This window comes from Chaetodon auriga, chromosome 24 (genome assembly GCF_051107435.1).
Source record: "Chaetodon auriga isolate fChaAug3 chromosome 24, fChaAug3.hap1, whole genome shotgun sequence".
NCBI lineage: Eukaryota > Metazoa > Chordata > Actinopteri > Chaetodontiformes > Chaetodontidae > Chaetodon > Chaetodon auriga.
Window position 1 is genome coordinate 12,530,772 of NC_135097.1, and position 17,292 is coordinate 12,548,063.

The window sequence follows — 17,292 nt, forward strand, 5'->3', positions numbered from 1 at the left end:
TCTGTTGTATTCCATATAAGATAAGATTAGACTATTACGATCACACACTGGAATAAATGAAATGAAGAACGAAAAGGAGAGGTAGAAAAAGAACAAACAGACAATAAAAAGAACACTAAATTAAATCAATCACACATAGCTAACATACATGTAACAGACAGCACAATGCCTGCCAGTCCACCTGGGGAAATAGGGTCATCAATAGGGTCATCTATCATCTGTTCATTCATTTTTTCATTAAATCTTGAAACAAAAAGAATTCTGTTTTGTCCGTTTTGTAGAATTAAAAAATAAATAAAAAGTAAAAACAAATAAAAAACATCCCTCCACTGTCTGCTTGTGCAAACTGAACCTCAGAGCAAAGTTTTGTTCAGCAATTTTGATACTGAAAATGATGGTTCACTTGACGTCATGTTGAAAAGGAAGTAGGGGCAATCACAGTTAATCAAAGGTGACAACCAGACTCATCAGTGATGACAGACTGTGGCCTGCTGTGACTGTAGACGTAACCAAGTCCACATACATAGCCTCTCCTACAGTGTGCAAGGTTTCCTGCATTAAATCCCAATGACAAAATCATTCCTCGCTGATTTGTTTTGAGGTGTGGGAGTTTAAACGGTTGCAATGCAATATCAATAGTGTGAGACGAGAGGAGTAACTCTCATGGCCTACAGTGTAGTCTAGAGGTTCAGCTCCATTAGTAATTTAATACCTGCAAGGTAATTACTGCATGACTCAGTGAGAGAGCATAGTGACGTCTTTCCAAAATGTTGCCTGTCAACTTCCAGTGAAGCCAGGTGTATTTGTGACACCCAGAGTTCCTCATCACCCTCATTCTCACTGGCCGTAGTTGTAGAGGGGGTCAAAAAGGTCACAATGCTTGGCCTAGTGTAACATATAATTCAGGATATTTCCACACTAATAATGGCAATATGATCGTTATGGATGTCTATCAGCACTGGTTACCCACATAGTTAAGGTTAATATCATCAACACTAAAGCTCAGCAGAGTGAAGAACTTATTTCACAACATTATTATAGTATTTTTATTATACTATTATAATATTACGTATTATACTATAATACTACATATGTAGTTATATACATATACATATGTATGTTTAAACTGCTGCTGCAACAAAACAATTTCCCAAATTGGGATCAATAAAGTAAAAGTCTAAGTCTAAATCTAAATCCAAGCTTGCACCAACACAACTCAAAAGAAGGCATGTGGTTTAACAAGTCTGTCAGTCATGTGCAGTCAGGGCTGAGCCACTGCAACATTTTCGAGCTAGAATCCAGAACAGTTCAGAGTAATTTTCACTTCTGCACTCACATATACAGTCATAGAAAAAATTATTAGGCCAACCTTGTTTTCTTCAATTTCTTGTCCATTTTAATGCCTGGTACAGCTAAAGGTACATTTGTTTGGACAAATATAATGATAATAACAAAAAAAGCTCATAAGAGTTTAATTTAAGAGCTGATATCCAGCCATTTTCCATGGTTTTCTTGATAATAACCACTGCCACAAACAGTGCTTTTAGGTATTCCATGTTTTCTTTTCTGTCTGTTAGTCACATGATACACACAGGAGTTAGTACTTGACTGCATAACCATTGTTTTTGATGACTGCAGCCATGTGTCCTGGCATGCTCTCCACCAGCTTTTGACATTGTTCTGCTGTCACTGCAGCCTATTCCTTTTGCAAAAATTCAAACAAATTTGTATATGTTTTTGTTATGGAGGATAAATCAACAGGGCAAAGACAACAGAGAATACAGAAGAATAAGCTGCAGCCAGACAGGAAGGTCAGTCTGGATGCTGTTAATTGCTCCAGCAGCTGTTCATTCAGAGTCTCAGAAATGATGTGTCTCACTATGAAGCTGCAGTATTTAAACACGTCTGCAGCACACATTCAGTCTCACATTGTGTCTAACCTCACCTGTATCCTTTTGTGCATTGTCTCCACCATCGAAACACATTTGCATTAGAACTCTGGGCTTCATATTTTTGGATAGCAAAAAAGGAGGGCATCAGTCAACAACAGTTCCCATGTATTGAATTTATTTGGGTTACCCACATGTCCTGAATTTCATGTACAATACTTCAATTTCATCATTTATTATCATCTCTGGCATGTTTTCCCAATATTCATTCAACTATATCACAACAATAACCAAGTCATGCATGTAGGGCAGCAGACTGAACAGACGTAGAAGTAACAGTTGTTAAATGTTTCTTTTCCACTTTCTAAACTGCCATGGCCGCACATTTGTACATATATTCATTTAAAGCTGCAGGTATATCAACACATTTCATATTCCCATCAATAATGAGTCCCTCTCTTATGTCCTATTTTATGTCAAACAAATAAAAGGAATTCATGGTTTCAAAGTCAGTCCATAGAAACATTGAACTGAAACTGTACAATAAGAAAGGGAAACTTGACAGAGACAACAGATGCAGTGTCAGACATGACTGACAGAAGTTAAAATTCAGCTTGATTCTCCTGAAGGAACTTGATCATTTTCTTAGATTTTTCCAGTTCCTCTTCTGCTTTCTCTACATTTGCACCAAACTCCTCATTCTGCCTATCGAGATAAGTCCTGGTTTTCTCCATGATGCTCTGCACAAATCCCTCCAGTGGTGGAAAGTCAGCTGATGCTTCTGAGGATTTCTTCATCAGTGCCATCATTGGATCCACAAAGCTCACGTACTTATTCATGAGCTCTCAAGCGGAGGCAAAGTCTGACATGTACTTCTTGTACTCAGCCTAATGGGGACAAAGAAAACCTCTTCATGACATGTCACCAACTCAGTCTGCTATGATGTTGTGTCCACTGCAGTGCATAAAGTCATCCTATCGAAACACATTTGTATGAGCTTATGAGCAACATGGAAACTGACCAACTGACTCATCTTCAAAATGTCCATTTTTTGTTCAGCTTTCTGAATCTTTTCTTTGATATTTTCCTGCAAATCCAGAGAGAGAATCGACATGCAGTTACATGTGGGGACACACCAACAGCTCTAATACAGCACATATGGCTGCATATGCTTGTGATGACTCATGATGGCTGTAGACTTGCAAATAGATGTGAGATTGTTTTCTACAACAACGGGAGGTTAAGCAAGAAATATATCTACCAGTTGTTCTTTGCCAATCAGTGAACTTGTGAGGCAAACCAGACACAGCAGAGTGAAGATGAAGAACAGGCCTCCTCTGCTTCTGGACAAAACTGCTGCTGCCATCACTGCTCTAAATGAAAAGGATAACGTGTAAATGATGGGTGAAGAACTGAAAGGGAAATACTCAAACTGCAGCTTTTTTAAATTGTGAGTTACGTTATTTAAAGGTCTGCAGAATAAACCGAGATTCTGATCTTATCTGCTGGGTGAATGGAAGGAGAGCTGCTGTACAGGCGATGAAGGAAGAAATGATGAGACGTTAAACCACAAAATGTTTTAAATACTTCTGGTGAGGCTGTGTATGTGTATGTATATGTGTATGTGCATGCGTATGCGTGTGTTTCTTAATTGCTTATAAGAAAGACAGGTTAGTTCACTTCTAACCTGATACTGCCTGTGCAGACAGTCTAGGTGGATACTATGACACAAAAAGCAAACTCACAGATGACCAAACAGCAGCCAAACTGTACAACACCACAAAAAAAGAGTAAACACTAGTGGTGGTGGCTGATGACTGTTGACCGATGAGAGGCTGATGAGGATGATGAAATGATGAAGCTGAAGAATCTAAGAAGACAGGTGGAGGGTTTAAATCATATTTAAAAAGACAGTGGCCTCATTATTAGACAGACAATGACGACAAAGAAATTGCGAGTGAGCATGGGTGTGAGGAGTGACTGCAGGGTGGTATGAAAAATGAGCTCCAGGCCTCAGCTTGTGAAATGAATGCAAGGTGGTGGAGACCCAATGATAACAAGTAGTGGACTTCAGCACCTCCTGCTGGTTGACAAACAACACCAAGTGTACCTTTAAATGGTGTTGTAAATGACAAAGACTCGTCATTTGCACTGACAAGTATGTAGGAAAGAAAAAACATTTTTTGCCTTAAAAGTTCCCATTAAAGCATCTGAATAAAGCAACCGCAGTCACTGACCTAAGAAGCCGCTTAACAGCCACTGATCTATAGCCTCTTACATCTTCAAATCGACTGACATCTGGAAAGATTCATTACTTCATGTGAACTGTTTTAGACGAGCTCTTGACAGACATTTCAAAAGCATTGCTGCACCTGTCACATGACGATCAGAGCTTCACAGCTTTATCCAGATGTTACATGGAGCAACAGCTGGTTGTCTTCTGTTTTCTGAACTCTGCTATGCCACACTAAAGAGTCACAAAGATGACAGAAGATGTGCTCCATGGAAACAGGTGAACCTGTTTTATTTGTTATTCTCTTTCCAAACACTGAAGTTTGACCTGCTCTGAGCCAATTGGTCCAGGTGTTATTACAGGTAGTTACATTCAGTGCACTAGCTAACAGTCACTCAGCAATTGAAACAAATTACCAGGAGTTCCAGACCTTTATTTTCTAGATATTTACACTAGATTGCTATGTGACCAATAGGAAGCATGCATGTGGATGTCAGTGGGTTAGATTTAGGGAGGGTGAGACCCTCCTGAAGACCTTTCCTTCTCTTATAAAGGGTTCAACACAGACAAAGCCTTTATGACATGACACAAACATTTAGGATGGAGCATTTAACATATTCATGAGTACCAGTAATAGTAGTATTTGTAGCAGCTTTGATAATACTGTGGTAGTTGCAATAGCATCAGAAGTACCGAACACGCAGCTTTTAAAGGGAAGCTGAAATATGCATTAACATCCAATGTCCACAGTATTTGTTGCATTCTGTTTGTGTTCCAACTCAAACAGGACTCCACTGTGGTTTCAGTGCCCACAGGAAACATTTCAGAAGTGGAGCTTCTTTTCTTCAGCAGCCTCATGCATAATATAATTTAGCTGTTTTGCAGACAGTTTTAGTGTCTTACAAGCATATATACACATTTGAAGCTTGTAGATGAGTCAACAGGGGCCGTACTCACAAACGTTGTGAGAGTCCTCTCAGAGAGCTCCTGACTCAAACATTTCTAGCAAGAAGTCCAACTTAGGAGTGATTTAGTAAAATTCTCAGAGCAACTCTGAGCAAGATCTGACCTCTTTATCACAATATAAACTTATTGAAGTTGACCTAATTGATAACCCTGAAAATACCACCGTTTTTCCATCACTGTCCTGCACAGTTACCTTCTAAAACCACTTGTCCACTTTTTTCCCCAATGCTTTAATTTTACAGAAAAAATGCATTCTTTACTATGAACACCAGGGGTCAGTATTTGACTATACCAAATGCAAAACCTGTCGGCATTGCAACTACTCACTGTTTTTATTTGTCAGGGACAACACAACCGACTGTACCTGTACAGAGTCTCACTAATTGATTACAGTTAGACATCCATCCATCCATCCATTTCCACCCGCTTTATCCGGGACCGGGTCGCGGGGGCAGCAGTCTAAGCAGTTAGACATTACAGTTAAATTTATACTACACATTACAAAAGTGGCATGGTGATACAAAAAAGACCCAGTTTCATTGGGCAAATTACAGAATGTTGATCCTCACTCAACTTAAAAACGAAAAAACTGTTCCACTGAATTGTCCAATTAACAACAAATTCTTACTTTTCTTTTCCTTTTTCTGCTCCTTGTCTGTCAGTTGTGTTTTAGCTGCATTTTGCTAACAAGGGGGGTGATATCCCCCTCCAAATTGGCCGATGTCCACAGTACATTACAGTTTCTATAAAGCAGAAGGTTGTACTTCATTGACATGTGAGTCTAGTTGCTGTTGATTTGCATTATATTGGACGGTTTATAATAGAGTGTACTATAAAGATACTATATTAAATACACTGTAGAATATGGTATGGATTGATCACAATAAACTGGGCAGTTATTCCAGTTACTACCAATCTGTATCAGAGGAGAGCATCACTGCATCCAAACCTATCAGCTAAATTACCACTTTAATGAATGATGGGATTACAGTATAACACATCCTTTCAGCAGTCTTATCGAAAAAGGTACACACACACACACACACACACACACACACACACACACACACACACACACACACACACCAGAAACCATTCATTCCCTAACATGTCATCGGGGAAATTGGCAGCCCTGTTGTGTTGCTACACCGGGGGTCCTGATTTCACAGCCGGCTTCCGTCACCACTGCGTCAGCAGTGATGAGCTCAGCCTTACCGGCAGGGAGGGGACGAGGGGCTGGTGAACGGAGGATGAGAGAGAGACAGACAAAACAAGGAGGGAGAGAGAGAGAGAGAGAGAGAGAGAGAGAGAGAGAGAGAGAAGAAACGGGGTGTTGCCGCCTCTGAGACACACTCACGCATCACAGAGTAACAGCAGCAGGGCGAGGACAGAGCATCCCTCCATCCCTCTCTCTGGGAAAACAAGGCTGCTTCCTCCATTATTGAAGCCCTACACCAGCGCGTGCATTATTAAAGCTCATCCAAGCCGAGACACTGCGGAGCCTCGACATCAGGAGTTAGCCAGAGAAGAGAGCTCGGTGTGAACGCAGACGGACCTTTTCAGCACCTTGGACAGAGACCATGGCTCCTCTGGTGGAGGACGGAGCTCAGCTCGGTGAGTCCGAACAGTCTCCATTAGCAAAGAGGGACGCAGGTGTGGAGTTATTGATTACAAGTGACTCATTGTCAGCGTTATTAGCCGCTGATGATTAGTAGCTAATTTGTTACTTTTGAGTTGAATTTTGGCTTCTTGTTTTTTTTGTTTTTTTCTTCATTAAATACGTTACAGCAAGAAATACTACAGGAAAGTGACTGTCCGGTGTGTCGTCTAACCCTTTCACTCCACCAAACAACGTGTTTGAGGAGACTTCCAGCCTCCATTTTGCTGCTAGCTTAAAGGCGACAGCTAATTACCTCACCACGAGGGTGGAGCTGACGTGTTAATACGACATCAATATTTACAAAGTCCACTTAATATTACAATTTGGGATTGCGCAGGTGTTACTACAGGCCAGGTGAAGCACCTGTTTGTTGTCTTTCTTTCCCCTGGGCTCGGCAGCCCCCTCACCGCCCTCCCGTCGTTACATCCATCTGTCTGCTGTTGAAAGTCAGTCCACCCGGCGCGTCCGCCTCAAATATTCATGAAAACGGAGACAACAATATGTATCAGAGCTGTGATCTGCAGCTGAAATGAGCTTACTCACTGCCTTATTGCTCGCCCATGGAGAAGCAGTCAGATTAGTAATACATTATAAGCCTATGGAGTGTAAATATACTTGAAATGGACACATAATCATAATAACCTCTAGAATAACACCACAGGAAATACTGATTCCTCACAGGAATACATGATCAGAAATTACAAGTGAAACTGTTATGTCATCTATGTCAATTATAGGAAAATAAGTACATAATACATGTTGTTAAATATGTTGTGTGGACATTTCAGCACCACACTCAACCAGGCAACAAGGGAGCTATATGAGAAACAGAAATAAATGATTGAAATGGTATGAAATAGAGTAGATTTGACCAGATGGAAAAAACAAGTACATGTGTTATTACCCCTTACCTCTCTCTCTCTCTCTCTCTCTCTCTCTCTCTCTCTCTCTCTCTCCCCCTCTATGGGTGTTAACCTGAGTGCTTTTCCACTGGGCCGCCCTCATAACTGCAGGAAATGGTCTGCGTTTCCTCCGCTGAAACAGACCTATTAACTCTGACTGCATGAGAAGGCAGCGTGATTGCTGTTGAGTCACAGTTCAACACCACAAAACAAAGAGCTTAAGCGTTCAGTGGCAAATATCCCCGTAATATGTCTCCATAATGTTTTAATGGTGCTATAGGGGACACAAGTACCATTGAAAGGCATTAGGTCCCTAAAGAACCACTGCTGTGGAAAAGATAACAGTTTGAGCAAATCTTCTCCTGCTTTAGGGGGAATATAACAAAGACTCTATCACAAATTTCTGGGCTGTTCTTGTAGATGTGATATCAGGGATGCTCACCCTGACATCCCACTTTGCACAAAACAGATCTACAAGAATCTGTTTTGCCAAGCTGGTGTTTGTTCTCTGTATCGACCAGAATGATCCTGATGTTTCCATTTAAAGTCTGGTCGTTAGTCATAAAATCTTTCTGAACCAGTTGACATTGTAGGTTTGTCATCCATTTGTGCTTTTGCTGAGGTCTTGTTACTTTTCTGTGTTCTGCCTCTAAGTTCAGCCATCAAGAAATCAACCAGCCACGTAATGACGTTGTGTAGTTTTCCCAGCAGTTCATTACACCGGCTGTTTCCTGTTGCTTTACTGAAGCCATGTTTGGTATATGAACACAGTACTGATAGTGCTCCATGAGGGTTGAACAGATTGGCTTGTTTTTTTCTGTCTGAGTCAAGACTGCAGCCTGCGTCAGTCAGACACACAAAATGGCTTCAGTTGCCTCAGTGCCACAATTAAATCTGTTGAGGTTGTGCAAGCTGCAACAATTGTTTTATGTGAGATTGTTTTACTGTTGTTTGTTCCACAGTGTTGGTTGGGCCGTGCAGTCAGACGTCTCAACGTCTTAACTAATTTATTTTCTCTACTCTCTCTGTCCTCCTCCACAGTGGCAGTGCCAGTGGGTGTTGCTGTGGTGAGTGTCTTTGGCCTCGTCTTCACTGCATCAGCTTTCGCATGGATCTGTTGCCAGCGTAAAAACACCAAATCCCAGAAGACACCTCCCTACAAGTTTGTGCACATGCTCAAAGGGGTCGACATCTACCCCGAGAGCCTCAGTGGTAAGAAGAAGTTTGCTGCACCTGCCGCTACGACAGCTAACGACACCAGTAAAACTGACGTTAATGGAAACTGCCACACGTCACTAATGAGTCCGACCGGCACTGGTAAACTGGCATCAAGTCCAAACGATGCCAGACCGGCTCTGCATCTGGATCTGGAGAAACGGGACCTGAATGGCAACTTCACCACCAAACCATTTCATCACCACCACCAGAAGGTGCGGAGCTCCCCGGACCTCGAGCTGCCCTCTCCACACACAGGGTTCACCCAGCCTGGGGTGATGGACCGCCGAGACCTCCCTTCACCATCCAGCACCCTCTCCAGCCAGGCACCGACCCCAGCTGTGGACAAGCCACAAGGAGAGGAGGGGGAGGGTGGGCTCGGGACTCTCCATTTCTCCCTGGAGTACCAGCCAGAGAAAAAGGCATTCATTGTCCATATCAAGGTACTGTCTGTGTTTCACCTGGTGTCAGGTGTGTGTGTGTGTCTTTACAATCAGCTGTTTGATAGAAATTCGACTAAAAATACTTTTTGACCAATTGCTTGATTTGACTTTTTGATCCAGGAAGCCCACGGCCTGAGCCCAACTGATGAGCAGTCGCTGACCTCTGACCCTTACATCAAGCTCACCCTGCTGCCAGAGAAAAAGCACCGGGTGAAGACCAGAGTCCTGAGGAAAACTCTGGACCCTGCCTTTGATGAGACCTTCAGCTTCTACGGGATCCCACTGGCCAGAGTGTCGGAGTTGGCCCTCCACTTCATGGTCCTGAGCTTTGATAGATTCTCCCGTGACGAGGTCATCGGAGAGACCCTTGTACCCTTGTCCGGGATCGATTTATCAGACGGGCGTGTCCTGATGAGTCGAGAGATCATCAAGAGGAATGTCAAGGTGAGATTGCAAACAATTTGGATGTTTGAACTCTGAATTCCTTATTTTTTTGTAACATCAGTTATCAGTTTTCCTTGAGTGCGTACATTGGGATGAGATTTATGACACATACGGTGTCTTAAAATGATTAATTTTTTATAACAAACTAGCACTGAAACTGACCACAAAATCACTTCCAATTCCAAAACAGCTCCAATAATGACTCATCATTTCCCTCATTATAACACCAGTGCTTGCATCATCCCTAAAAGCGCTGCAGCAAAGTGCTTCCACTGTTACAGTATTAATCAGGACATAAATCAGTATTTAATCATCCTCAAATCCATTTACTTATTAAAGTATAATGATATTAAAAGCATGGAGTTTTCACCTGAATGCGGATTCATCGCATTATGTTTCTTGAAACTACACTTTCACACCGCTTTCGAGTGTTAATTTAATGGTTTAATCAGCATTTGGAGGGACAGTTTTGAATATGAATGTAAGTAATATATTTCGCAAATGCATCAAAGCAATTCTCTTTCATCACATCTGCCTCTAGTAAGTAGAAAAGTGTTCATGTTAAATAAAGGCAGAGAAAGGAGACAGGAAGTGCATCACTCTGAAGACACACAGACAAGATCTGTTGCCCTTTATGGATTTGGGAAAGCCGATACTGAGGTCTTGCACTGAAATGGACTGCTGTGAGTTTGGATACGTGAAAGCCTTTGCTGCTTCTTTTTTAATTTGTTTTATCATTTTTTTGATACTAATTGTGTCAAATCCCCAAACAGCTGATTATTCTGAAATCCTTAAAATATGTAATTTATGTGATTAATGCAGTTAAATGTTAGAATACATAAAATGTTTCCTACCACTTAGTAAACAAGGCTTGGACCACAGGATAATCTGAAGTTTGCTTAATTTGTCATTAATTTAGCAATGATCTTCATATCCAAACAACGTCAGAGAAATAGAGAAATAGGCTATCACATGGACGTTGTTCCCTGTAGTGTATTGAATGATGGAGTGATATCCACACCACGCCACTATGGATCTGTGGGCTGGTGATAAACAGACTCCAGACTGGCTGTTCCTGTGAGGACCATAAATGGGCTGTGTTTCCAGTAGGACGTTTTCCTGTTAGAGGAATGTCATGTGGTGTACAATCAGCACCAGTTGTTGAGATGTCGGCTGACTTACTGTGCTGTAGAGCTGTGACAGGAAATACCCGTGATTATATATATTTCCTGATAATGCTGTGGACGAGACTTGGATTATGGTAGCAGGGTTGGCTGTTACATTTAGTGTATTGGTCAATTTAATGGATGGAGTGTAAGATGATATCTCTATCCTTATCGTAGCTCTGCGGTCTGGTATACAGCAGCTCTTTAGATCGGTACGAGATGGTTTGGCTGTACAGGAGCTTTTGTCCATTTGTAGGTGGAATATGAGATGATATCAATGTAATTTTAGATTTGTGGGCTCATGTTAGACGCTGCAGAGCTCTGCTAAAATGGAAGCACTGTGCCTACCAGGTGGGAACCGATATGTTTGTGCGCATTTTCTCCTTCCCGGGAGGAATGTGAGCTCTCTTTAATATCTTTAAAAATCTCTGATAGGAGATAGTACTCCAGAGACTGTGACTCAGATTCTGAGAAATATAAAAGGATTGTTCCCTCTCAGCACAGCTCCCTCTGTATTTTTATCATCAAGAGGATAATATTCTGCTGGCTCGCTCCACACTAACCATATTTTTTCTATTGCATCCTCCTTGTGGTCCGAGGAGGGACAAATCTCATAAACCTCTGCTGTGGGGAGGAGTCTTCTGTGATCAAAAAAATGATGGATCAAAAATTAGTTTTAGAATCTATGATAATGCTTTTCAGTGGGATTCTTCTTCTGGGCTTTTTTGTTGAATGTGGGCAGGTGAACAGAGAAAAAGGCATCTTTGAATGTAGTTGTTTGCTGTGTGTCGGCTGTACTCAGTCAAAGGGTTTGCTTTGTTTAAAGATATTGGCACTCATCCTTCTGAATCACTTTCTGTGAAAAAAAAGTACAAACAGCCTTTTTTTGATGGATTAACAGGGCTTTACAGAGTGTAAGAACAGTGGATTAAACAGAATAGTTTATTCATAATTACATCCATCCATGTGTATAATGTGCAGTGAGACTAGTTTTAAAATCATTTTTGGCTGAATTCTCTCGATATGAGCTGTGAACATTGTTCCCTGTGATTAGAGGCAGCCTTTTGCTGAGAGGGTGGTGGCTCTCTTTGTTTGCAAGGCATAGATTCTGTCTCACTGCTTTGTGTGGGTACATGTGTGTGACTGTGTGTGTGTGTGTGTGTGTGCGCACGTGTGTGAGCAGTTCATGGAATTGATACAGCGTGTCACAAATAGCGTAGCCATCGCCCTGTTTTCAAGCTGGAAGAGGACAAAAAAACAGAATAGAGTAGAATATTCTGCATAGTCATAGTACTTCCTTATTCTTCTCATCTATCATACATGGACAATGTCCCCAGAGGAATGACATCTTCATTTTCAGAAACCATCAAGTCATGGGTACAAGTTGTCCGCATGCTACTTGTCATTGCCATGGCAACTGTGAGCCGAGGCATGACAACCTGTTCGGTGTGATGGCAGCATGCGAGGTGTGAGCTCCCCTGGGCGTGTGGACGCAGACGTGGATGTGTCTGTTTGCCACAAATTGCAGAACAGTAACACAGTGAAAGTGCTAATGCAGGGCAGATTAGGGAGCTTCTCAGTTACATGTTTGTGAGAGTTAAGATATGAGAAAACACCCCATAAGCAGGTGGTGATTATGGAGTCAGCACCAACACCAGCAGGATTCACATAGCTAATTAATTGCTTACTGACTTATCATAACATAGATTTCCTAAATGTCACTCCCTGTTAGGTACTACTAAATACTTAATATTTAGGTACACATATATGCACCATGAGCTAGTTGCTTATGAGCATGCATATTAGTAGCATCTTGGCTCTTTATTAGTCTTTATTAAGCACTTAAGAATGCCGTATTCTCTGTGTTTGCTTATTACGACCGTGATTAATGTCCAACTGCATCGTTGCTATCAATCAGTATGGAGCCATGCTGTTGGAATACGTGCAGAGTGTGGTTTGGCATTCTCTTGCTGAAATAAGCAAGGCCTTTCCTGAAAAAGACGTCTACTTGCAGCATACGTTGCTTCAAAACCTGCATGTGCCGTTCAGCATTAACGGTGCTTTCACAGATGTGCAGGTTAGCCATGCCATGTGCACTAATGCACCCCCACACCATCTCGAATGCTGGCTTTTGAACGGTGATTTTTTTGACTTGTAAGACCTCACGACGGTTTTCCATGTCGCCTCAGTCCATCTTAAATGTGCTCGAGACCAGAGACGACGGCAGTGTATCTGGATCTGGTTTATATGCGGTTTCCTCTTTGCATGGCAGAGCTTCAGCTTGCATTTGTGGATGCAGTGATGAACTGTGTTCACAGACGATGGTTTCTGGGAGTGTTCCTGAGTCCATGCAGTGATGTCCACTACAGAATTGTGTCTGTTTTCAATGCAGTGTCACCTGAGGCCTGAACTTCACGGCCAGCCAGTACTAGTTTTCAGCCTTGTCCCTTGTGTACAGAGGTTTCTTCAGATTCTCTGACACTGCCAACCCCTCCCCCGCACAACTTTCCAGGCTTTTGTTGCCACTGCCCCAACTTTTTTTGAAATGTGTTGCTGGCATCAGATTCTAAATGAGGATATAATTTTCAAAAAACAATGAAATCTCTCAACATTTGATATGTTGTATTTGTGCTATTTTCAATGAAATATGAACTTTCAGTGCAAATCATCACATTCTGTTTGCATTTACGTTTAAGACAGTGCCCCAGCTTTTTTGGAGGCGGGGTTGTAGGTATGTCTGTGCATACACCTGCTGTGACAGGTAACAGGGTCAAGATAAGTCGTGCTTTAAAAGTCAGAAGCAAACATGTTCTGGATTTTTTGATCTGCTGCTTTCAATATGTTTGGGTATGAGTTCATGTCTGGTTTGGAAGCTGAGAAACTTGTCTGAAGGTCTCTTCCTCTCTCTCTCCTTTCACACCTGCCATCTCTTTTTGCATCACCTTTTCTTCTTGTCTTTCCACCCCTGCTCTATCCCCCACCCACCTGTCACCCATTCACCCCTCCACAGAAGTCCTCAGGCCGAGGCGAGTTACTGCTGTCCCTGTGTTACCAGTCCACCACCAACACTCTGACTGTGGTCGTCCTCAAAGCTCGCCACCTGCCCAAGACTGACAACAATGGACCTACAGGTACATACACTTTTAGCTGCACCTTTTCAAGCTGCGACATGAGGGAACACTTCCCATACAGACAAACACAACTGCATAAACCTTCTTCAAAAAAAACATAAATAGATGACACAAAAAGTTTTGTTCTTCCTGCCACGCAGCCCAGACTACTTTGGATGCTCTGATAGTTGCCATAATGACACCCCCACCACACTGAAGTAATCTGATCAGGATGTGATAGAGAGCACTTTAGTGACAAGCACAAACACTCACACACAAACAAACACACACACACACACACACACAGACAAAGTGTTTACACAGCCAGCCTCCTTTGTCCTCATTGCTAACATCCATCATTTCCGCTCTATCGATTGCTATATTGATCCATCTTAGGAATAATATGCTGCTCTCCAGCCGCCTCAGGCATGGATACTCATCATGCCTTTTGCTTCTGTCCTTACTTTGGTCATCTGCTTGTCATTCCTCAACTCTAGATCCATATGTCAAGGTGAACATGTACCACGGGAAGAAGCGCGTGTGCAAGAAGAAGACCCATGTGAAGAAGTGCTCCCCCAACCCGGTCTTCAACGAGCTGTTTGTCTTTGACCTGCCCTCCGACGAGGGCCTGAGAGACACCAGCGTGGAGCTGCTGCTGATGGACTCAGACACAGGCAACTCACGCAGCCCCAACACCATCCTAGGGCGCCTGGTGCTGGGCACGTCAGCAGCGGGCACCCCCGGCGAGCACTGGAGGGAGATCTGTGACCATCCGCGTCGCCAAATTGCCAAGTGGCACGCCATGTCTGAGGATTAGAATGCCGGGGTCTTGGTGGATTCTGTCGTCCATATTGAGTCTGATCCAACCGCGAGAGGGATGGAATGAGGATGGGCGGGATTTAACGTCTCGTTAGCCAGTACCCATTGGACTTTCAGTGAGGGTGGGTGGGAAACAAAGGGGGGAGGGGGGACTCAGATGTTGTGGGAAGGGTCATTTGAAGTGATGTCATCATTCAGTCAATCATTCAATCACTTATCTTTGAAGTTATTGGGGTTCAGCTGGAGGGGCGGGGCATGACAAAGGGAACCCCATAGCTTTAAATGATCCCAAAGACTGTCACAGAAAATCACCTGGTAACATGCAACATCGTCTTCATGGCAACAAACAATTGTCACTGTAACCGTGTGCAGTGCAGAATGTCTTAAATGTCGCTATTACTCTTCTTTTCTTCTTCTGCTCCTTCTTCTTCTCTTTCTTCTGCTCTTTGTCCTATAAATAGTAACCTAATCCATCATGTGAAAACCAGAATGAACCACATCTGACAATGCTGTAAAAAATGTGGATTATTACAGTTTATTTTATAACGACAATGTTTTCTTCATAAAGATGTAGGTTTTTTATTTCCGTTTTTGTTTTGTACAGTTGATTTGTTGAACATGTTTTGTAAGTATAAGTGGTATTTCATATATCATTACTTAAGTACGAGAAAGCCTAAATTAGGTGGTTGGAGAAAAGACTGGAACAGACTGAGTGCACTGGGGACAGTTAAGTGTGGATGCATTTATGTGTGTGTGTGTGTGTATGTGTGTGTGTGTGTGTGTGTGTGTGTGTTTCAATATGAGAGTGCTTTTGCTGATGCGACTGTGTGTGTATGTGTGTGTGTTAGCTCTGAGGAGATGTGAGCCACATACTGTTTACTGTAGGTGTTTTGTCCCCCTTACTGTGAGCACAAAGACAGCTGAAGTGTAAATGTATGTAACTTACTATAAAATATGGCAAGTTCTGAGAAAAAAACTGAGTTTGTAGTCATTATTTCCCAAGTATGTGAAGTTAATTGTGTGTGTGTGTGCGTGTGTGTGTGGTGTCCGCTATTACCAGCAGAAGCATTTTGCTCTTTAATGGCGAATGGAATATGTTTTATTTATCATTGTCACATTCAAGAGCTCCTTTCCACATTTCTTGTATCCAAGGCAAAAGGCTCTTTCAAAATCCTAATTCTACAGTACAGTGTGTGCATGGACATGTGCGTGTCCTCACCTGCAGCACCCTGGGGATGACATCATTGGGCCCCTTTCCAAGTCTGATGATGCAATAGCTGCTGAGTGGCAAAGTGCTCCAGGATGAAGTCATTGTGGCAGAATTTAATATCAGCTAAGTGGTTCAGTGGGGAGGCAGCTGGCTCAGCTGGGTTATCTGCTTAAAAATACAGATGAAACTAAGACGTATCTTTACAATCTCTTGTTGTATTCTGCCTCTGTACTCCCTCGTTCCCGCTCCAGTGTCTAATCTTACACTGAGTTACATCATGTGTTTGGAGGGGAAGTGTCTTGAGAAGCAGGACATTCTGTCACTCTGCTCTTCCTCGGTGGTTCTGACTTGTGAGGTCGCTCGCTGAGACTGCTTTCTATTTTAAACCTCTGGTGTCATCTTTGAAGCAATATAATAGACCTGTGCAATGTGCAGCATCGCTACCATCCCCCCTATTCCTCACCTCCTCTGGCGAAGCAATTACGATTAAGCCAGCTATGAGCTAAATGCGGATGCTCCAGGAAGAAGACCTATTGTCCTGTTTTCTTCAAGGGCATTCTGAGCGCTGTGGCAGTGATTCCAGTCATGATGTCACACGCTGCAGCCCAGTTGTAGGATAATTGATGCCATGGTCATGGATGAAAACAAGTCATATTGTTGAAAGCTTTGCTAATGTGTTGCTTATTGCGATGAACCCCACAGACGATGAAACCCCAACAGAGCTCTGCTGAACATTTTAGCATCTTTCAGCTCCTTGCTTTGGTTTTACACACTAACATCTTAACTCTTATTAACCCAGTCTTATTTCCAGCAACAGTACATAGCTGTTCTCAGCAAAAAAAAGCTCTGAATTAGCAACAAACAGCAGACACAGTTAGCAAATAGCTTGTGAACATTTAAAAGAAAGTCTACTTTTATGATTTCATGTCTCTGTCTGTTCATCTTCTGTTCCACTAAGCCATAATTATTAGTGTGTACCCTTTTTATGATGCGAGAACTAGGCAACAAAACAGAATAAATCAGCGAAGGGTGGAATGTTAGACTGAGAAGAAATGAAAAATAAATAATGACTGAATCAATAAAAGCACAGCAGTATCTCCTCCAAATAAAACATGAAAATAATAACAGTGAGGAGATTTTTTTCTTTTGATAGCAAATGTCAGTTTCATTATAATGACTGTTTTTTAGACCATTCGGTGAAGCAGGGTGAAATTTTTCTTGGCTTTTCTTCTGCA

The 17,292-nt window shown here is 42.2% G+C and overlaps 1 protein-coding gene across 1 annotated transcript; it reads left to right on the forward strand.

Annotated features, from left to right (window-relative positions):
• The first annotated feature begins 6,434 nt into the window (after positions 1–6,434).
• syt4 (synaptotagmin IV) lies at positions 6,435–15,816 on the forward strand. Its single transcript, XM_076725218.1, has 5 exons — positions 6,435–6,702; positions 8,692–9,308; positions 9,429–9,752; positions 13,929–14,049; positions 14,526–15,816. Exons 1-5 carry the CDS (start codon positions 6,669–6,671, stop codon positions 14,843–14,845), a joined length of 1,416 nt encoding a protein of 471 aa, XP_076581333.1. The 5' UTR covers positions 6,435–6,668; the 3' UTR covers positions 14,846–15,816.
• The last annotated feature ends 1,476 nt before the right edge of the window (positions 15,817–17,292 follow it).